This window comes from Echiichthys vipera, assembly GCF_963691815.1.
Source record: "Echiichthys vipera genome assembly, chromosome: 13".
Classification (NCBI taxonomy): Eukaryota; Metazoa; Chordata; class Actinopteri; order Perciformes; family Trachinidae; genus Echiichthys; species Echiichthys vipera.
The window spans coordinates 24,300,752-24,323,223 of NC_139838.1; the positions used below are offsets into that span (position 1 = coordinate 24,300,752).

The 22,472-nt window shown below is 39.9% G+C and overlaps 3 protein-coding genes across 3 annotated transcripts; 1 reads left to right on the plus strand and 2 right to left on the minus strand.

The window, feature by feature from the left end:
* Positions 1-1,183: 1,183 nt before the first annotated feature.
* Positions 1,184-6,531, minus strand: LOC310955252 (solute carrier family 52, riboflavin transporter, member 2-like; the record flags this gene model as incomplete). Its single annotated transcript, XM_083925051.1, has 4 exons — positions 1,184-2,663; positions 3,669-3,792; positions 3,932-4,784; positions 6,402-6,531. 4 exons carry the CDS (start codon positions 6,529-6,531, stop codon positions 2,457-2,459), a joined length of 1,314 nt encoding a protein of 437 aa, XP_083781177.1. The 3' UTR covers positions 1,184-2,456.
* Positions 6,532-9,001: 2,470 nt separating this feature from the next.
* LOC310955301 (uncharacterized protein) lies at positions 9,002-14,499 on the minus strand. The gene is made up of 4 exons (XM_083925111.1): positions 14,470-14,499; positions 12,858-12,971; positions 12,263-12,323; positions 9,002-11,797 (listed from the first exon to the last, which is right to left on the minus strand). Exons 3-4 carry the CDS (start codon positions 12,315-12,317, stop codon positions 9,297-9,299), a joined length of 2,556 nt encoding a protein of 851 aa, XP_083781237.1. The 5' UTR covers positions 12,318-12,323; positions 12,858-12,971; positions 14,470-14,499; the 3' UTR covers positions 9,002-9,296.
* Positions 14,500-14,640: 141 nt separating this feature from the next.
* fbxl6 (F-box and leucine-rich repeat protein 6) lies at positions 14,641-21,627 on the plus strand. Its single transcript, XM_083925535.1, has 10 exons — positions 14,641-14,669; positions 15,214-15,824; positions 17,052-17,210; positions 17,308-17,371; positions 17,899-18,030; positions 19,725-19,832; positions 19,951-20,064; positions 20,226-20,457; positions 20,696-20,939; positions 21,130-21,627. Exons 2-10 carry the CDS (start codon positions 15,286-15,288, stop codon positions 21,257-21,259), a joined length of 1,722 nt encoding a protein of 573 aa, XP_083781661.1. The 5' UTR covers positions 14,641-14,669; positions 15,214-15,285; the 3' UTR covers positions 21,260-21,627.
* The last annotated feature ends 845 nt before the right edge of the window (positions 21,628-22,472 follow it).

The following is a 22,472-nucleotide window of genomic DNA, read 5'->3' on the forward strand; positions in this document are numbered from 1 at the left end:
GTTTTCTGCAGAGAGAAAGAAGCCAAAGTCCTGAGCAGTAAACTCTTGTCTGTGTGCCAAGGGATTAAACCCTCCTTGTGGCGAGGGGGTGTGAAAGCATGTAGCCAACCATGACACATGTAAGTTAACTGATCATTGTCTCCACCTTAAGTACCTTCTCTGTCGGGACTTTTAGGATAATCAAACATCACATGTTGTGCATCATTCAATGTCTTTTCCTCCAGGCAAGTTCTGAATGAATGAGATTCATTCAAGAATCTGCAGAATTTGTTAATTCTGCTTAAGGGGATCATGGGAGCAGAGGTGAAAATGAGTGTTTACACCACTCACTTACACAATTGCACATTTCATGGGTTTCTGTTTGTGTTGTTAAGCTAAGTTGTAGTAGTAGAATATTTAACTGATTACAAATCCCCACGCACTTTCAAAAAACCTCATAAATATAACCTTATTTAATCATTTGACAAAAATCTAAATCACCAAAAGCCAATCTGTGTTCATTTAAGTGTGTGTGTGAGGCAGAATTCATCAAATATTTAAAGGAATAATTCAACATTTTGGGAAATGCACTGATTCTCTTTATTGCTGAGAACCAGATAAGACGATTGATACCACTCATAAATGTCTGTTAAGAATCAAAGGGCCTGAAAAGTGAAGCGAGGGTCATCCCACGGTCTTTTTTGGCAAATACACTCATCTTTACTCAATAGCTTTTTGTTGTGAAAGAAATGCAGATACAATTTCAAGCATTTTCAAGCACTTTATCCAAAATTCAAGCACTGTTCAAACCCTGAAAACACATTAAAATTCAAGCATTTTCAAGGATTTCCAGCACCGGTACGAACCCTGAATACAGACGTTAAAGTCATAGAAATCTTTTCACCTGACTCTTGGCAACAAAATGAAGCACATTTCCTAAATGTTGGAATATTCTTTAACATTTCAGTATGTAACTAACAATGTACTTTAATATAGATTCTTTATTTTGATGTATATGATTTATATATATTTAAATATGTATTCTCCAAATGAATGAATGGACATTAGGCCAATATTCTTCATCAGATCTTTACTTTTTATTAGAGATAATTGTTAATCTCATATCAAGTGAATAAAAAAACAAACTCTCCTACACAGAATAGCCAAAATACCTCCTGTTATTTTAAAACAAAAAAGCTTTCCAACAAATCTTTATTGTTTTTTCAATCAGTTCAGAGCCTTCACAATACATTTAACATCAGCCATTTCACAATCAACACAAAAGAAATCAACACAAAATGGCCCCAGTCCTGACTAAAAGCATCATTCACATAATGGTTTAAAGAATTTCAGCACAAAATTTAACAGATTGATAATAAAAAAAACAGGATTACCACCATAAAGTCAAGGCAGTGTTGACAGATATCGTTCCTCTGTAAACGTTATATGTTAAAATACATTATTACATCTTATGCACTGTAGCAGCATGGTTAAAAATATCCTTACATGGTATTAATGCTTATTAAAGACATACATTTAATTCCAAAAACTGAGATGAGACAATCCCTTGTTTACCAAAACTGTTTTGCTAGATCAGATATTGTTCCCTTGCGCCGACATAACATTACTAAAAGTAAATAAACTAGTATTCCAATGTATAAACATTCAAATGTAAGAACAAAACAAACCACAAAAGGTCTGTTTGTTCAGTTTTCAGGCAACAGAGAAATCATTTTGGCATGAAATCAAGGAATGTCAATTGTATGTTTAAAGTAATTGCATTAGAAATAAAATGCGATATGAGGAAAATATACCTATGATATGATTCACGATATTGGAGGAAGTGATTTTGCGAAATTTGCTTTGATAAAATGATTCTTATTAGAGTACGATTTGTCGGCCAAGACATCTCTGCAGCGCCACAATACATCATTCAGAACTGTTTTGACATGAAACTGTGAATATAATCAAGTTATACGCTCACACGGACTCAAAGGAAAGAGGTAGACAAACATTTGGAAATCGTAACCATAATTATTGGCGTTCAGTAGATTCAGGAGCAACAAACGTGGCTGAATTAGTTAATGATTGTGTCCCTGAGTAACCTTTCATGTGATCTGTTGTTTTGGGGGGAAATGAATGCATCAGCTGCTGTTTTTGCTTCAGTCAACAACTACGGGTATCCAAAGCACAACACAAAGCACTTGTGGTGTTAGTGCATCATACGTATTTTAGATGCCCTTGGCCAATGTGCAGCAACACAGTGCTCCCATTATCTGGGGATGTTTTCACAGGTTCAGAGGTTTCTGAACCAGGAGAGGATGCCTCTTTGGTGGCATGATCCACAAGAGAGATGAGGCCAAGACATTTGTGGTGCTTCACTCAGACAGGAGCCGTGATAGCTGGGTTAAAAAGGTCAGCCCCGCATGAAGAATGAATGTCTTGAATTTAGAAAAACATTACATCTCTCAGTCCTGCTAACTGCAGTCCACACAATCTTGGGCTCGGTTAAACACGTGATAGACGTTGACCAGAGGGAACATGATGAAGGCTCCGATAAGGGAGCCGGCCTGGATAGAGATGCCACACCACAGCAGGGCGGCGTGACCCGCCTCGTGAAGCAGAGTCCCAATCACCACCTTCAGGTAAGAGAAGAGGCCCGTGAAAATAATCCAGGAGATGACCTGTAGGGGGCACAAGCAAGTAGCTGACATGAGTGGTGGAAATGGTTAACGGTATTTTAAGGATCTGAAACAAGAAGTATGTGAAGCAGGCTATCGGCCCCAATGGCCTGGCATCATAATGAGACAACACAGGAAGTTGCATCACTTTGACTTAAATATCGATAATGAGTGCAAGGACATAAGTGATATCACCAGTGCTCTAAGAGCTCAATGCCCTGCAACTAAAGAAAACACGTGTACAAAGTCAAAACACAATCAAATACATAAAGAAAACACTTTCACAGCATTTAGAAGAATTCTTACAAAGTGAGAAAAACAACCAAATACAGAAACACGCAGCCGTCTGAAAGCAGCACAGGCGACAATGGAAACTGTTTCCTGCCATCCGTGGCACTTGCGGTGTTTCTGTATTTGGTTGTGTTCAGTCACTTTGCGCGTGTTGACACATTTCTGAATTTGTGTCTATTTGTATGTGTCTTCTTAAGCTGCCGTGTGTTGAGCTCTCAGGGTCACCACCGTAGCCATCACCTTTTTCCAACTGAGCTCACCCACTACAAAACCAGTGAGCAGAGCACAACTCTCTCATGGGAAACAATCAAAACCTTTTACGGCCGCATTCACACGGCGTCTGGCAGCTCTGGTGAAGTGCCGCAGGGCTGTCCGGCAGTGGCCTGTTTGTGTGACATCCTGTTTTGTTCTTGAACGCCCTGAATGTGCCACAAGTAGACTTCAAATTTCACAATTAGGCTATTGTTATCTATAAGATCGTTGTTACAATCTCAACATTGAGCGATAGTTAAAGGCAGGGATGTTTACGGGTTACTGTACAGGACTCTCACACCGCCTCAAGATGGACCGTAAAAGTTGTCTCGATCAACTCAAATTGTTGCCACTTTTAGACTATTTCATTTAGGCAAAGTTCCAATACATCTGCGTGTGTTTTGAGAACATAGACAGATACATTTGAAACGATACACAGCTCAAGAATTAAGTATCACCACTCACCACTAAAGCCACACCAGCAGGGTTTCCCAGGAGCGGAGGACAGGGGCTGAGTACAGCTAACGCCATGAGATATGCAGCGAATACTCCCCCTGCTAAAGACAGGAGGCCCAGACCAGTGGAGGACCTGGGGGACAAAATCAAAATGCAGTAGCCAGAGGTTTAATAAGAAAAGATGGTCACAACTCTCAATCTAAAAAATAGAAAATACCTTTCTTCTAAATATTGAAAACGTATTATGTGTTCAATAACTTGTATGTTCTCACCTCAGGACGACAAACATAGCTACAAAGCAGGCCAGGGGGTTCGCTAGGTTGCCAAGGACCACAGAGAGGTGAAAGGTCATGGTGCTATAGGGCAAACAGGAGAAGCTCTGCACGGACGGCAGAACCCCGTTGGTGAGAGCGTTGGAGATGGCGAGCAGAAAGAGCAGGTAGATGTTCCGCTGTGTCCAAAACGTCTGTGGCTGTTCCTCCACCTGCACCTGCTCCTCAGACACCGGTGTCCCCCCGTTGTGTAGCGGGTGTGTTTCCTCTCCACTTTTCCCCGCTCCTGCAGCGTTGTCAGACTCCTGTGTCGGTGCCTTTTCCTCTAACTTTGTCCGTCTTTGCATCAAAGCCTGGAAACACAGAGCTGAGATCGACAGCATGACACACAAGAACCAGAAGAAGTTCTGTGCGGGGAAGTTTTCTTTTAAATAGTCCGGCTGCACTGTGCCATTCACCGTTTTACACTCCACCTTGCCAACGCCTTGACCTAAAGCCACGATGCAAGGAAACAAGGCGCTGAGGCCCTGACCGATGAAGAAAGTACGGATATACTGAGGGGGGTAACTAAACATAAAAGGCAGGAAGGTGACGTTGGACGTGCAGCAAACAAAAGACAGCACGAAGGTAAAGAGCAGGTACGGCAGTGACCTTTCTTCTCCAGCCACTGTGACGGTGTGTGACCAGAACACAGCTAGCAGAGCGGACGCTACCACTGCCAGCAGCTGGATGCAGTGGATGACGAGGCGCTCGTTTAAACGTCCTGGAGCACAGTGGTGTGTGATGGTCACTGCTATTGGACCGATGTTCCCAAACGCTATCAGCACTGAGAGATAGGCAGGCAGGTTCCACCCTGAAACAAGGAGAGAGGAGTATCAGTCATGACGTGAAGGTTAAAATACAAAATGACTAAAACACTGACTGTTTACACAAATAACAGCAGGAGGAGGAGGAGGAGGAGGAGGAGGAGGAGGAGGAGGAGGAGGAGGAGGAGGAGGAGAAGAAGAAGAAGAATTCCTTTATTATTATTATATACATGAAGTTAATGTAGAGAGATGTCAGAGCGAGGGGGCTGCCAATGGATAGGCTCCCCGAGCCACACAGGGACTTGAGCCAGGGACTGCGACCCTAGGGTTCCCAGCCGAGTCACCTATGGACTGAGCTACTGCCGCCCCACAGGCACATCTGCTTAGTTTAGTGTTCATCACACGTGTCCGCGCACAGAGAGCGTGTGTAATATGAGTAAACAACGTTGTTATTATTGTGATTACTAATATTTAACTTCAGGCCATTTGCATTGTGACAGTGACAGGACTGTCCGCCCGTACCGTGCCCCAGGCTTTAGGGTACTTGTACCCCCCTCCCTCTCCCCCCCCTCCAGGCCCGTTTGTACTCACACTGCCTGGGCCTCAGCGAATGCTTCCTGCTGCCTATACGTCATCACGCCGTAACACGTCACATGCATTGATGACGTCATCGCGATGCGTCGCTTTGTTTACAAATCTTTCCATAGACCTCAGAGTTTTTGTGCGTCTTGTCGACTGTTTTTGAATATTTTCATCGACCAAATCTGCAGTAAACACTCCACCTCCGCATCACACCAACGTGAACCTTTCGCCGCCATTGTTTTAAATGTCCGCGCATGGTCCCTCCTTCTTTTATCTACGTCCCAACAGGCGCACATAAAATGACGTCAGAACCGCCGTAGGCCTCGTGCTCGTACACGTGTGCACGCTCGTGCAAACGTGCTTTACAAAAGCCCACCTCTCCCAAAACGGGCCGTGGCCGGCAACCGGTTGCACTCACACTGGTCAAACGAACTAGACTTTAGCCGTGAAACGTGCTTGGGCACGGTACGGATGGACAGTGTGAGTGCACCCTGAGGTGTCGGATTTCATTGCGCGGTCTCACATGCCATCGCCACGTACACTTTTTGCGCCCGTCGGAGTAACAAACAGCAAAATCATCTAAACTACAGACGCCATGTTTGTTTGAATGAATCTAGCCTTAAGCTACTGTAAACATTTTCATAGTTTTCCTCAATCCTCTGTGTTTTATGTTCAAATGTATTAGATCGTAGTGGAATTATAGAATAAATTACTTTAAAATTTAAAATACTAACCTTGTAATATTTATCTTAATAGTTGCCAAAATGGCTGAGGAATCAAATCCTGTAATAATGTTTGTAACATTTGTTATTACGAAACTGAAAAATCGGCCAAAAAAAAAAACAACGTCTATATCGGTCATGGAAACCCCATATCGGTCGAACTGCACTTGTAACGTTAGTATGTAATCTACCGTTATGTGTTGTAACGTTAGCTCGCCCGGGTCATTTGGTAAAAAAGATAATAAAGATAATAAACAATGGCGGGTTTGTTGTTACTTCCTTAATGAAGGCTCCGGTATTTACAGACAAAATGTCGGGGGAGGTGAACATGTTATTATCGGTCGAAGTCGGACCACTGACCTTCGGGCAGCACGTTTACAACCACCGGGAGCTCGACCCACAGACTGTTGACGGAAATCCAGGAGCCCATGGCGAACAGAGCCACCAGCCCGTGGGTCACCGCTGCACTGCTCCACCAGCTGCCGGACATGGTGCCGCTTACTCCGGGACAACAGAACAAACAAAGCCGTTGGTGACGGTTGGCTCCGTGTGGCGGTGAGACGGGTGTGTTCTCCCACGCGCTGCCGGGGAAACACGCAGGGACGGCGGAGCACTTACGCAAAGACCCCGCCCCCTTATGCTGCCTTCACGTACCCGTCGTAAATTCCCATGTCACTGTTAAAACTTTATTTATTTATTTACAATTATTCAATATAACCGCTTTTTACTTTATTAATGTAATATATCAGTGGTATAAGTACATTTCTTATTAGTAGTTAATTGGATAGACCCAAAATAATTAAAAAATGATACATAGATATAATCCAGTAATCTCTATATTTGCAAATATATTCCAGATATTAACGATAAATGTAGCTTCTGTAACAACACTGTAGAAACAAAAGAACAATGATGTGACTATCTTTTTGGACTTATTTTCAGTTGTATCTCAAAAACATTTGAGAGCATTTAGAGCATATAATGTTCAAAAATCTACATTTATCTAAGAATGAACAGTATTTGATTAATTTGCTCTTTGCCTTAGCTAAATTTTATATTCATAAATTGAAATATCTAAAGATAATTGCCCTCTTATAACTTTAAAAAAAAATCTAATCTAAATACAGTTTGAAATATTAAATTACTATATTAAATAACTTCGCTAAATATATTCATAAAATAAAATGTCTAAAGCAATCGCCCTCTAACTTTTTCAAAAAATCTGAACCTAAATGGAAAAAATATAAAATTTAAAACTACTTTTAAAAAAACGAACCAAAGAGATTCATTTATGCAAATCTTAATAATAATAATTACATAACAACCTAGGTAAATCCTTGTGTTCATGATTGTGTGAAGTTTTGTTTCATTGTACTAATGTCCTGTATTATCATTTGAATGTAAATATAAAAAACTGTTTATAAAAAAACCCAAATGTCTGACTTATTTATGAATCGCACATATTCACTGTGTCTTTTTTGTTGTTGCTTATTTGTATTTGTATTTTCATACCCATCTGGTTGCTGGACACAAAACTAGTCCCTAAACATAGCAACGGTTCCGTCAGTGGTTGCTATGGTTCCAGTTTCCAGAGAAACACAAAGGCACCATCGTCATAGTAACGGTCAAGGCATTTCATTTAAAAGCAGGGTTTTACTTAAAAAAAGTTACTCTTGGGGACTTTTGATAACTCGTTGATGATGAATATGATTTTTGCACTGAGTAGTAGTAGTAAATATGTTTATACTTTATGCAGTAGTAGTAAATATGTTTATACTTTATGCAGTAGTAGTAAATATGTTTATACTTTATGCAGTAGTAGTAAATATGTTTATACTTTATGTAGTAACAGTAAATATGTTTATACTTTATGCAGTAGTAGTAAATATGTTTATACTTTATGCAGTAGTAGTAAATATGTTTATACTTTATGCAGTAGTAGTAAATATGTTTATACTTTATGCAGTAGTAGTAAATATGTTTATACTTTATGCAGTAGTAGTAAATATGTTTATACTTTATGTAGTAGTAGTAAATATGTTTATACTTTATGCAGTAGTAGTAAATATGTTTATACTTTATGCAGTAGTAGTAAATATGTTTATACTTTATGCAGTAGTAGTAAATATGTTTATACTTTATGCAGTAGTAGTAAATATGTTTATACTTTATGTAGTAGTAGTAAATATGTTTATACTTTATGCAGTAGTAGTAAATATGTTTATACTTTATGCAGCAATATACAACAAAAGGATCTTCCGCTCTCCGTAAAACCTACCTGCTCCCCAAAGCAATTAGCTAAATGTCTTTTATACGTTCTCCTTTTAACTTTTTATTATTTTCTATTATGTTCTGTAGCACTTTGAGATTGTTTAATGTTAAGTGCAATACAAATAAAATGTATTATTAGATGCAACTTAAAATGCCAATAACATAACTTTAAATATATATTCATAATGAGGTTTGAGGACTCTCTAGGTGTTGGGTTTGGTTCCTTTCTTAACATATGTATTTGGAAAAACAAATTAATTTAGGCTTCGATATTTGGCACACTTACCCAGTAAACCCCTCTTTATTACTCCCCTCCCTCCCTATTTTCTTGAATTCCTCTGCTTTTATAAGCCTGAACTCGTTGACATCGCTGATTCCTTCGATGCAAACACAAAAACTCTTCCAATCTGAGAAACACAAGACTCATTATGTGACCGACAAAACCAAAAACCTTGACAAAATGTGGAAAATGTAGCCGTGAAGTTGAACTAAAGCTGGGTTGACTGTGTAACAATGCACTCTTGTCTATAACTAGTCATTAGCCTGACATTTTCTAGTTTATTACACATTTTGACAAAATAAATATCAACAAAATACGAACAATGGTGTTTATTTTGCTAGTGATTCATAACAAACTTAAAGACAGCTGTTGTTATTGACTGATCTCTGCATGATCACAATGGGTACAATCTAAAAAAAAGTCTTTTATAGCAACAAAAATGTAAATTTTTTTAGAGAAGCTGTTTTTAGTGTTACACAAAATCACAAACCTCATGATCAGTATCACAGAATCAAACCATCATTTCAACTTTTGGCATTAAAAAATACAGTATGTACATCTGATATATGCAAAATCATACATTATATTGTCGTTGTGCAAGAACATAGAGGCCATTGTGTGTTTTCCCGTTTAGTTTGAAACGCAAAATCATAAGGAAGTCACATGTTTCCTCAACATCACACTTGTAGATGCAATGAAAGCTCTCACATGTGGCTGTGTTCACCGTTACCAGTCACAGCTTTCGTTACGTCTTGGTACACGGGCCTCGCTTTCGTCTTTTTAGGCGCCCAAACCAGAGAGAATCCGGGTTTAAGGCGAGGAAGTGCGTTCTTCAGCTTCAGCACCATTTGCGAGGTGTTTGTGAAAACACTATACAAGTTTGGATCTGTGTTGTTCAGAATTATTTGCTGGTACAACATTTCACAACGGACTGCTTCCCGTTTTTCAACTCGGGGTTTTCCATCAAAGCGCAGCAGCAATTTGTCGACGTCCTGCTGCGTCTTGCATGGCCCTCCGTTTTTCTCCACTGTGGCTATAATGTAGTCCCTATCCATGTTCTCCTCGATCTCTTCAGGCACCTTTGCCGTCTTTTCTTTTTTGATACCTTTCATTGGTGGACTGTGGGCGTCTTTTTGCCCAGTGTGGGTGTTCTTTCTAGCATGCCTGCTAAAAGACTCGTCGGCTGAATCAGATTGGTCATAGTCTTCCTGAGTGCTCTCCACGTTCTTGTGAGAGCGCTTGGAGGACTTCGGAGGTTTGTTCTTCTGGTCAGGGCCTTCGTGGCTGGAGGGATATTCAGCCATCAAGACGGAGAATGTGCAACTCACAAGTTGTAAGCTCAAGTCTGATGATGGGACTTTAGAAAATGTTCCTCCTGGCAGGAAGTCCTTCAGGTGTTCCTCAGTGACAGCAGCAATCACCTTTATTACCCTCTTCAAACACGCTCTGATTAGGTCCCTGTTCGTGTGCCACTGGCCACAGAAATGAAACACCCCATTAAAGTTTTTCTCCTGCGATGGGAACTGCAGAAAAACATTTGTGGCCCCTTCAGGCTCGAGCAGTGTCGAAGGATCCTTGGACCAATCGAGGAACTTCTGATAGAGACAGAGCATGTACTGGCTGTAGAGCGAGTACTCTCCTCCGCTTTTCAGAAGCTGCCAGTAAGGACCGAGGATTTTGCAGTAGACGATGGCCAGAACACACACCAGGCTCTGGATCACAGAATCGTTGGCATCCGCAGAAACACACTCCAGAATAATGTTTGGGGATTCATCGTTGGTCATCGACAGCAAATCGGAGAAGAAGAGGGCCATCTCTTTGTGATGGTGGACAAGTCCTGCTGCAGCTTGAAAGTAGTTGTTGAACTGGTTTGACTGGTTTACCTCAAGTCTTGACGGGTTGTTCTTTTCCTTACAGAAAGCTACCCAGTGTTTCCTGTAGTTTTGAGGGTCACTGTTGCCGGGGCTCAAGACATCACAGGCCATGTGGATGTAGCGTGAAGCTGCGCTCTCTGACATATTCACAAAGTTCTTAAATTTCGGGAGCTTGTCACGGCCCAGTTTCTCCCCCGTCGACAGAATGATCTCTTCTTCAAAGCCCATGATCTGCTTCTCCACGGCATCATGCACGTCAACAAGGAAGTTGGCGTTGCAGTTTAAAAACTCCACGGGACGAACGAGCGAAATGTCTTCCGCGTGTGTGTCGAGTATTCTTTCAAACTCCACCATGGCCGGATGCTCCTTGCACGTTAGAGCATACTGGTTTTTAAGCAGATCTACACCAACTTGCTTGCACGCTTCCTTTTTCCCACTGTACATTCTTGACAGCTTTTGGGCTGTCACCATGGCGATGTCAAGCAGGGTCAGGGCCCCTTGTTTGTTTACTGAGGTTTCTTCTTCGTTAGATTTATCCAAATCCTCATCACTTTCAGACACATCTTCGTTCAGTCTGTTCATCTCATACTCCTCGTCTTGCATGATTTCATAGCTCTCGTATTCCTCTTTGATCGTAACCTTTTCATAATATTGGGAGTTGTCTCTTTTCATGCGTTTCTTGTGAAATCTTGGAGCTTTTTTCCGCACCAGTTCAAATGGGCTTTGAAGCAGATTTTCCATTGCTGAATTCCTCCTGTGACTCCTTGTTTCATAATTGCGGTAATGCAGTTTTAACTTCTTTATCTTGGGTCTCAGGACTTTATACGCCTTTTGAGTGTCTCCATTCTTACAATACTCGGGGTTAAAGTTTCTAAGCCACGTAACCAGAATAACTGGTGCAATTCGCTCCCTGGTGACAAAGTTGCTCAACTCAAGAATCAACCCATTCGTGACTTCGATGGACTGCGCTCGCTCTGAAAAATCCCTAATTTCCAGTAGATGTTGTCGTTCGACTCCGATGCTGTCACATATGGGGCCAACAAAGTTAAAGTTGATGTCGGATTCCAGGAAGGTCCACCTCGCATCACTTCCCAGACTCAATGACGTTGCCATGCCTCTTTCAATCAAACGGCGAAAGTCAGCTGACTGATGACTGGGGAAAATTGTCTTGAGCCAATTTATTATGGCAATCCATGGAAAGTTATTGTCCTCTATCATAAGTCCCACTTGAATCAAAAGTCTGTTCTTGCACGGTGCGCGTTCAAGCTCTAATCCTTCTCCCGACTGAGGACCAATGAAGTCTGCAACAAGCTTCCAGTAGTACGCGTCTCCTGAAAGACAGAAGAGTTGGAAAGTGAGCAGAAAAGTAGTGCGTCTGTGATCAAATGCAGTGAAATTTATTTATTTGTGCTTTCTGATAAATGACAACATAAACCCTGAAGATGCGAAATATGGGGATTATGCTATAAAAACACAATTAATGAATGAATGAATGAATGCTTTATTTCAAACACGTGAAAAATAAATTACACTTGAAGCACTAGTCATTAAACCCCTTTCTATGTTTGAAATGGAGCAGGAAGAAGCATTAGCTTATTAATTTCTACCTCTTCTCCACTTAGTACCTAGTACTGTAGGTTTTCTTACTTCCTGTGTATCCTGTTTTTTTTAATACGCTCAACAAAACAAACAATCACCAACAAACAACACAATAAAAATTCATCAATTCATTGAAAACGGTTCAGTTAAAAACATGTGTTATAGCTACACGTTTATTACATGGCCTTGTAACTTACTCAGATCAGTTACAGCTGCTTTTCCACAAAGGGAGAAATCTTGGCCCTCGTCCATTGTGTGCTGTTTGAAAAGAGACAGTTAATCAGTTGCAATCCTTAGCATCTAGAATAATAAACCCCTTAAAGAACACAAGAAATGCATACGTTTGATTGTACGGTTTAAAGTGTACCGTTTTTTAAATGTCCTCTATCACGATCTGGCTGTTTTTCATGTATCAGTGAATGATAGATGTTTTTATACCAGTTTCCCATACCTTTGGGTTCATTCACTCAAGGTCCCGGAGAACAGAGTAAACTAATCCGTACGCTACAAATGTATCATCCGTCACAATGGAAAAGACTCAGGCGTCTGAACGAAAGTGCAACATTTTCTACTTCAGTCAGTGTTAATGCTGAAGGATTAATTTGCAAAACCAGATTATTGCATTATTTAATTTCCTGAATCATGTTTTTTTATGTGCACTCACGCTAATATGAGTTGTTGGTTTATTCATTTAAAGAATGGCTTGTATCAGGTTTCGCAAAGCGTCTCTTTATAAAGCACATGTCTCTGAATAAGCAAAGAGGTGAAGCAGAACAGAAATAAGTGTCGTACTTTCAGTGTTGTCCTGGAGAATGCAGCCCTGCAGTAAAAATGCTTCCCCTTCGCTTCAGCATGAACAGCAACTCGATACTCAAGTTCTGTAGGAAAAGTAGCTTCTTTCCTTCCCTGAAAAAGACAAAGTTGTGAACATTTTTCGACAATTCACCCTACACAGTCAGTCTATCCTTATTAGAGATGCACCGATCTAGTACCCGGATCGGATATCGGCTCCGATATTGACTAATTGGCTGGATCAGATATCGGATGAATGATGCCGATCCAGAATTCTGGTCCAGTCATTTTTTTATATTAATATCATACAGTTACAGTGATCTAGTCACTTCAATATGTTTGCATTGGTCAGGGTTTTATATTACATTTTAAAATATCTGTTTGAAGTGCACTTTACATGTGTCATTTATTTATTTCTGCTGCTAATGTACACTTTGTTATTTGTTAATAAATCATATTAAGTACATTTATATCTGTGTTAATTTGTTACTTTTTACTAACAAGGCTAAATGTTTATGTCAAGCCTGATGCCTTCACTCACAGTGGTATCGGATCGGTATCATCCAATATGCTCAGCCCAGGTAACAGATTGGATTGGGAAAAATAGATCAGTGCATCTCTAATCCTTATTGATATAAATAGGGTGGATAAAACATACACAAAGTACAACAGCACTGCAGACGATAGACTATAGACATTCAAAAGCAGGATTATGGACTTTTCAAATACAATTTGCACATGTACTGTTTCTGAGCACTGATCTGCTTTATTTTAATGCTGTTTTATTTTGTTTATATTTTGTATTTCGATTGGATTGTACCGCTGCTACGATGACCTAATTTTCCCTCAGGGATAAATAAAGTTATTGATCTATCCATCTTTATTTTGTTCATTTATCATGTTACGTTGTGTGTTGTTTTGGTTTTAAATGTGAAACTTGTATGTTTATGCTGCTGTCTTGGCCAGGACTCCCTTGGAAAAGACATTTTAAATCTCAATGGGAATATATTCCTGGTTAAATAAAGGGTAATAATGACATTACAGTTGAATCAACACATCTCCAAAACAGTTTTAACAAATACTAACACAACCTTAAAACCACAACCTTCATAAAGAATTGCTGCAGGACTGTTGTATTAAACTGCATATATGTATAATATTTAGAAAGATATACCAAATCCATTGGGTATAAGTGTACATGTGTGTTATTTTGTGCCACCTTGTGGGAGCTAAGGGTCCAAGCCTGGCAGAGGATCCCTCCCCAAACCCCCCACACATTATATCCCCCACGTTAGCTGTACACATGCAACAATAACACTTTGTTTTCTCTTTCTCATGAAGTTATGATATAAATAACAACCTCAAGACGGTTTCTGTACTTCACTGGCTCTAACTGTGAGCAGGATACAAGCATCAACGCTGCATCGGCTAACGTGTGCTAATGCTAGCTTTGTGTTAGCACCCACTTAACCAGCAGGAGATTCAGCAAACTATAATACAATAGCCCGTAATTAATACCAGAGCAGAAGCGCTATGTAACCTGCTTTAGCATTAATAAATAACTGTGAAAGTAAAAGAGGTAAAAGAAGCATTTAAAAGCTTTAGTTCTTACCCAGAAAGTGCACTTCGCTCCTCTCACAACACCACAACAAAAGCGTGTTGGAGTCACAACAGTGTCCTGCTCAGTGATTGGACAGTTTCCCGGAAGGCGGGCTGTTGTCGAGGTTTCCACCAATCACAGAGCGGCTGCGAAATGCATTGTGGGTCCTTTACTACTGTTTGTGAACAGGTAGCATCCTCGGCTAGCAGCAGGTAATGTGAAGAATAAAGAACTTAATCATTAATTAGAAATATTTATATTAATAGTATTTAATGTTGACATAGCAACAGTTGTTAAGGCGTTGCTATGCGACGTTATATTGCATAGATACTTGTTAACCAGCTGGTTAATTGTAGCTAACGTTAGCTAACAAATGGACGTTATCATTGATGCTATGTGTAAGTGCTTAGTTTGTATTTATTTCTACAGAAACGTTCTTGTTTTATGTATTTAAACTATTTTATAGTCTATTTTTTCACTTTATACAGAATGAATGTGACTCTTTGTTGTTTTATTTCAAGTGTTATTGAGAAAAGTAACATGTACAGTACAATGTATTTATAAAAAATGCAGAAAATATATTTATTGATGTAAAAATTATATTAACATAAATTAAAACGTATAAAAACAGTAGAATGAGTGGATGTGACTGGTTTTGCTCCACTTACCCCATACACAATGTACATGACTTTTTTTTAATCCAGATTAAAAAAGCCACGCAGATGCAGATTGATGTTATTCTTATTTTATTTTCAGATACAGACATGTAACTTCTCAGCTGGTTTTCCTTGAATGAAGCTTGGGATTCAGACAAGTTAGCGGCACACGATGGATTCCCCTGAAGCAAAGGCTTCAATGGACGGTGAATCAAGGGACAACAGCGCACCAAGCACATCGAATACATCAGGTCAAGGAGCAGATGGACCAAAGCCAAAGGCGTCTTTAAAGAGGACCACTGGTCAGTCTACAAATGCAAAAGCCAAGAAGCGTAAAAAGGCGAGAGTCTCCAGACCCGCCCAGCTCGGATACACCGTCCATCAGGGGGAAGATATGCTTCTCGTCATATCGAGTTCTACTTCCCAATACGATGGTTCGGCCTGGACTCCCCCGAGAAAGGGAAGCAAAAAGAAGAAGAAGAAGTTAACTAAAGGAAAGTTGAAAGCTAATCAGATTAAGAAAAAAAAGACTGTCCGTCCCAAACCGAAACCAGCAAATAATCCTGTCGCCAAGGACAAAGAGGAAACCAGTTTGTTTGTGCCACAAAAGGCAACAGACCACAGATGGGGCCAGAGTCTTCCTGAGGAGGTGCTCATCAGCATTTTTCAGATGGTGGTCCTCCAAGATGGCGCCGTACCGTTTCTATGCAGGTAATGAACACACGTTTGATTTAAAGTGGGTTTGATGTAAATCCTTTATTTCAATATCACTGTTTGATTCAAGATTCAAGAAGCTTTATTTATCCCGAGGGAAATGATTGTGCAACAGTTTCAATACAAAGATGGGAAAGGATCAGAGTAACAATAAGCATAAAAACATAAATCAAATCAAAATAAAGCTAACATCAAATAAATCAAACAATCAACTAAGTGTGACAGAGTGCAACAGACGTTGTGGTTAAACGCAGGTTTATACAATATACAACAATACGCAGCGTGCAGTTTAGCAGCAGATTGAAATAAAATAAGTACAAACTAAATAAGTGATAAGCAGCGATGAGTGATAACAGTGTTAAAAGTGTAGCAGCATTTACTACAGAACTAAGTTACAGTACAACTAAATAAAGTGATATAAAGTGACATTTGCTCAGGACACAGTGGCCCTCATTTAGCCATCTTGCGTGAAAACGGGCGCAGATCTGAGCGCAGAACTGATCGTATGACAGGACCCACTCTCCACTGTTCCTTGTTAACTTTCAGTGGAAAACATGATGATATGACCATTTTGTGTTATATCTTTCCTAATTAATGATTCTCAAATTATATTTAAACTTTAGCAAAAACTACATTTATACATACATTGGTCTTTATTCTAAGGTAGCTTTACACCTTTTAAATGCATCGAACATCAATAAATTAATTAGAAATAATTCATGCATGATTCTGTCTACAAATACAAATAATGATTATTTTCATAACTGCTCATTGTCTTCATCGTTAGTCATTTTTTCCACCAAATTACAAATTTGTTCAACCTTCAGTCTAAAATCCATACATATTAAATGTACTACAATAGAAGTCCAAGACAAAAAAAACTTTAATTTCTGTTATTAATGTCAATAATAATATTTTATGTATCATATTGTTTTCAATTACAACATCGGGCTCAAGACAGATGTGCGTCCTCCACAGAGCTGGGTCTGTCTGACGTTCCTGTCTGTTATAGTGAAGGTTTTCGTTGCCACCGTACTCTACGGGGGAATTGTTGGGTCTCTGTAAATCATAAATAAGTCATAGAGTGTGGTCTGTACCTACTCTGTAAAGTGTCCTGAGATAACTTTTGTTATGATTTGGCACTGTAAATAAAATTTAATTGAAATTGAATTGAACACAAATCCACACTGAACTAAACACATTTTTCGTGTGTTTGTGGCGCAGGGCGGGGAGTGTGTGTCGTCTGTGGAACGCTGCTGCCTCCAGTCCGGTCCTGTGGCGTAATGTGACTGTAGGTCACTGCTGGATTGCACCAGGGAAAACCCAGCTGCCTAACACTGCCAAGAAAATTAGGGACACTTTGGACTGGCTGGCACAGAACAGGTCTGTATTATTCGTTTTCTGCCGAGGTTTGGCACCTACATAATGTGTGAACTGTCATGAAGTTTGTGTCAGATTTAACAAACAACCTGTTCTCTAGATTCTCTCAGCTGCGGGACTTCTCCCTCTGTCACTGGACAAAGAACGTTGACGATGCCGTAGAAGTAAGTCATCAAGTTTAGATGTCAGTTATTTTTAACTATTGTTTTATGTGCTTCTGAACTGACATGATCAGCCAATTAACTGGACGGGAAATGAATCGGATAACTATTTTGATAATCTTTTGTTTCTGTCATTTTTCATCCAAAATTTCAAATGCTTGCTGTTTCTATTTTCTCTTTTTAAGCCCCATTGAGAGTAAGAATCTTTTTTATAGGCAGCAACAACAGTTTAAACGTCCAGACAACACAGACAGGAAGAACAAAATACACTACAGCAATCACAACAAACGCAAACAAAAGATGCTCAAATGAATAAAATGATGAATAAAATCATATTTCTCCGAAGCAGTGACAAGATCTTTTAAAATGATTCACGGAAACCAGTGCATGAAGTTTTAGGTCATTCTGTAAACTGTGTCAGTCTTTGGGAGCTTGAACACTTTGCACAGACAGCTTATAACTTCTATCACTTTCATCAACACTTTGTATTTAACATATGTTTTTTCTATTTACATTGTGATCAAATTTAGGTTGTGTCACAGTTCTGCCTCCACCTTCGCTCCCTCAAGCTCTCCTACTGCACGGGCCTGACAACGAAAGCCTTCCACAGCCTCGGTCTGCACAGCCGGTCTCTGCAGAGCATGGATCTCCAGTATTCAGAGGTACATCACAGACCAGCTCAATCACTTCTTTTTTGTGAATTATAAGTTATAGTTTAAGTCAGGGGTGTCAAACTGATCCAGTAAAGGGCCGTGTGGCTGCAGGTTTTCATTCCAACCAATCAAAAACACACCTGGTCCAACAAATCAACTGTGTGAACACAGTTCAGGTGATTGAGTAAGTCGAGTCAGGTGTGTTCCTGCTTGGTTGGAATGAAAACCTGCAGCCACACGGCCCTTTACTGGATCACTTTGACACCTATGGTTTAAGTTTTACCCTAAACATGTTTTGCTGGTGGTGGATAAACCCTGAAATGTATCTGACGCTGTTCCCATCCCAACTCCCACTGTAAAGGGTGTTTTTAACTGATGAAACCGTGTCAGACTCAAGCTCAGACATTCAATTACTGTCTCCCATGAGTTTATATTTGCATTAGCATTCCTGTATCACACATGCTATGCTAACTAGCACCTGAACAGTGACCGTGCCGTTCCCAAGGTTATCAACTGAAACAAGACAAAATAAAACAAAACCACAATATTAATGACTCAGACATATTATCTACTGTATAATCCGCATGTATTAACATATTTATAGTATTCAACATAAGTAGTAATTAGATTGTATGCGTCTCTTAACTCACCAGCTCAGCTTCACCAGTCAAAACAATGGCATTCATTCAAATAAGATCCGACAGGTTAATACATCCACCCCACTAACCTACAGGGAGGGATTGATACCACTAGAGGTCGCTATGAAGTTACAACAAATACGGGTTTACTTCACCTTAAGAATATTCACTCATACAGTCACCTTACTTATACAGGGTTCTGGAAATCCTTGAATTTTAATATAGTGTTTTAAAGGTTTGAAAGAACTTGGATATTGAATAAAGTGCTTCAAACTGCTGGAAATGTGGGTGATAGGATGGTCTGCTTACAAACAGCTGACACATTTTGAAACTTTAATTATAATTTCTTGCCCTTCTGCAGTTTCTTAGAAGAACATCTTATTGTGATGTAGAAATGCAGTCATCAGTATTACTGTATGTACTGTATAAACATACACTCAGCGGCCACTTTATTAGGCACAACTGGTGCTTTATAAAGTGTCAGTGTGGTCTTCTGCTGCTGTTCCCTCTCTGTAGAAAGTAGGTGGTGTTGTGTGTTCACAGATGTTGTAACCAGTGGATATTTGAGTTACTGTTGCCTTTCTATCAGCTCCAACCAGTCCGGCCGTTCTCCTCTGACCTCTGGCATCAACATTTGCGCCCACAGAACTGCCGCTCACTGGATATTTCCTCTTTTTGGGACCATTCTCTGTAAAAACCCTAGAGATGGTTGTGTGTGAAAATCCCAGTAGATCAGCAGTTTCTGAAATACTCAGACCAGCCTGTCTAGCACCAACAACCACTTCCCCGTTCTGATCCTCGGTTTGAACTGCAGCAGATCCTCTTGACCATGTATACATGCCTAAATGCTTATTAGAAATTTGCGGTAACAAGCAGTTGGACAGGTGTGCCTAATAAAGTGGCCGCTGAGTGTATGTAATTTATCACAGCAGTACGGTTGTTTATACAGGGTGGTCCAATCACAGCAGTTTATTCTCCTGTTTACACAGGACTAGAAAACATCCAACAATTAGACGTTTATGTTTGTCTACTCACAAGACTGAATACAGGATGTCTTTGCTGTAGTTTCAGGTTGAGGGACTCCTGGAGTACCTTGAAAATCACGGAAACCAGATCAAGCAAGTTATGTACACTCACGGACAGAAGAACGACAGACTTCTGACTGCCATCTCTGTAAGCTTCAACCACCCGACTTTTCTCTCCAAACTGCATGTTTTTTTTTAATATTAGCATTACACAGCTCAAGCTACAGAGCACATAAAGTCACAACTTACTGTATTTGTCTTTCCAGAAGGGAAGCTGCCCTGATTTGGAGTTGTTGGAGGTCAACACGAAGCTTGACAGTAAAGATTGTGAACTTCCCATTTACATCCAGGCACTACAGGTGGCATGCCCAAAACTCAAGGTAAACAAATAATAATTATGGAATATTTCTCTATGCCAATGTGGATCAAGTGTAGTTGTAAGTTATCCTTTTATATATCTTATATTCCCCTGCTTTGGAGGCACAGCACTGCCTAATAAAGACACAGGTCTCACATCTACGTTTATTGTAAATCTTATCAGACTTTCCGGATGCTGAATGTCCGACCGCTCCACAAGACGATGCGTAATGCTGCCGATTCAACATTAGGCTTCCCGTTACTGGAGGAGCTCTGTATTGCAACCACCTCGTATTCCTACATGACGGACAAAGACTTGTCGGACATCCTCTTTGGCTCCACCAGGCTGCGGGTGCTGGATCTGCGAGGCTGTTCTCGGATCACACCATCCGGTCTAGCAACATTACCCTGTCTCGGTAGGCCTAACTTATACAATCTAAACTTTAACTTTGCTCAGTTTGTGGTTATTAAGTAACTGAAGTATGATTTAATGTGGAGCCCATACTAAGAAGCTTAGTTTGGTCTACATTTTAAGCTTTTGTTCAAAGGATGCTGATTGGAAAATGCTCAACTGTGTTCATAATATCAGTGCAAATCTGAAATTGCGGCTAAAAAAAAAAATCAACATTTACTTATTTTACTTTGATTCGGCAGAGCTCGAGTGTCTGTTCTGGGGACAGTATTTCAGCAGCACCGTTGCCTTGTCATCAGCTAAGAAGGGGCTTCACATGGTGACCCAGAAATGGAGTCGAACACTGCAACAGCTTGACATTGCAAATCAGCTCTTCACCGAGGAAGACTTGGAGACGGCGATGAGCCACCTTACTCAGGCAACAGAGGCATACACCCTGCGTTCACTAAACCTGTCTGGCACCCGGATCACATCACTTGCCCTAAGGTACTTCATATACAGTTTTCTCTCTTACAGTCTAATTAATCAAAAAATAAACTATGACCCGGCACTTTTCAGAGACAAGCTGCATGCAAGACAGACCATGTATCCGTCTCAGTACTATGAGTTTAGCATTGTCCCTATTTTTCCTAGTAATTCACAACCAACAAACAGGCATCTGTACTTTATTTCACAGGCCAGTCGTCAGCCAAATGACTGCTCTTAGCTACCTCAACCTCTCCTCCTGCCGGTATCTTCCAAGAGGATTGAAGAGAATTTACCGTGGCCAAGAAGACATTCGCCAGCTACTGGACAAATTGGAGTAGTTGTCATATTTGTTTGGTTCCGTGAATCGTTTGAAGCTTACGTGAATGTCTTCAAACACACCTCTTTGTGGGTTATGGTGTGTGGATGTGGATATTTCAGCCACAGGTGTTTTCTGTAAATATTTTATATGTATACTGTTCACAGAAAAAAAGACTTAACAGAACTTATTGTTCTAGAAAGCAATGTTTTTTCGGTACCAACACCTGTTGTTGCCAGATTAATGCCATTTAGTACAAGGTACAATTACTGTCTACATGTAGTTTCAAGGGGGGGCATTGTCATATTTTGTTTGATTACATTTATATGAATCAACTCAACTCCTACAGGGAGTATATTTGGATTTTTTTTAGATGTTATTCTTGACTTCTTCAAATACATTTTTACACCAAGTTTCAATAATTCAAGACAAAGGTTTTCCAGTGAATATTTGACATTAAAAATAAATGTTCAACATACTCAGTGCATCATGTGTTACGTCTTGCTGTGTTCATCCAGTTTTTGAGGATATACATTGTGACAGAAATTCTCTGGAGTCCTCAGTGTTTCTCAAATCATGTCTTTACTAAATACTGCATGCATACAGGAGAGAGTCTACCATAACCAGGTCTCAAATGATCTCTGCCTGTCTCCAAATTTCTTCAGCAGATATACACTCACATCAAAGCATCTTACAAACACAAGGACATCAAAGTCACAAAAACACCCTACCCAATGTTTATGACCCCAGTGGATGTTATCAGTGTTTTACGACCACCGAATGTCACCATTTGCAAACCCCCTGTGACTCCTATCCACAATCCCCCCAGCACTCATTCTCAGCTTGACTCTTATGTTAATCAACATACAGGGATTTACATCATAGATAAATAAGGTAGGTCAATCTTTGGTTATTTCTCACAACATTCAAATGTTTCCAGGTGAGAGGCACATTTCTCTTGTTTAAAATAACAAATGTTTGCATTTAATTTGCTGTATTGTTGTTGGGGAGTATTACATGTGTTGTTAGGGCTCTAAAAGTGGTCCAACCCATATGAGCAGTCGTCAACCAGGAAATTATTTTACAGTGTGTGTTTTTCTAAAGTAATGCACATAAGATTTCAAGATGTTCTTACAAAATTGTTGAAAGAAAGACAAGATAAAGCACTCGTATCTCAATTGTTTATTGGGCCATATAATGAAACAGATTTGTACAAAAAAGTACATAGCTGGCTT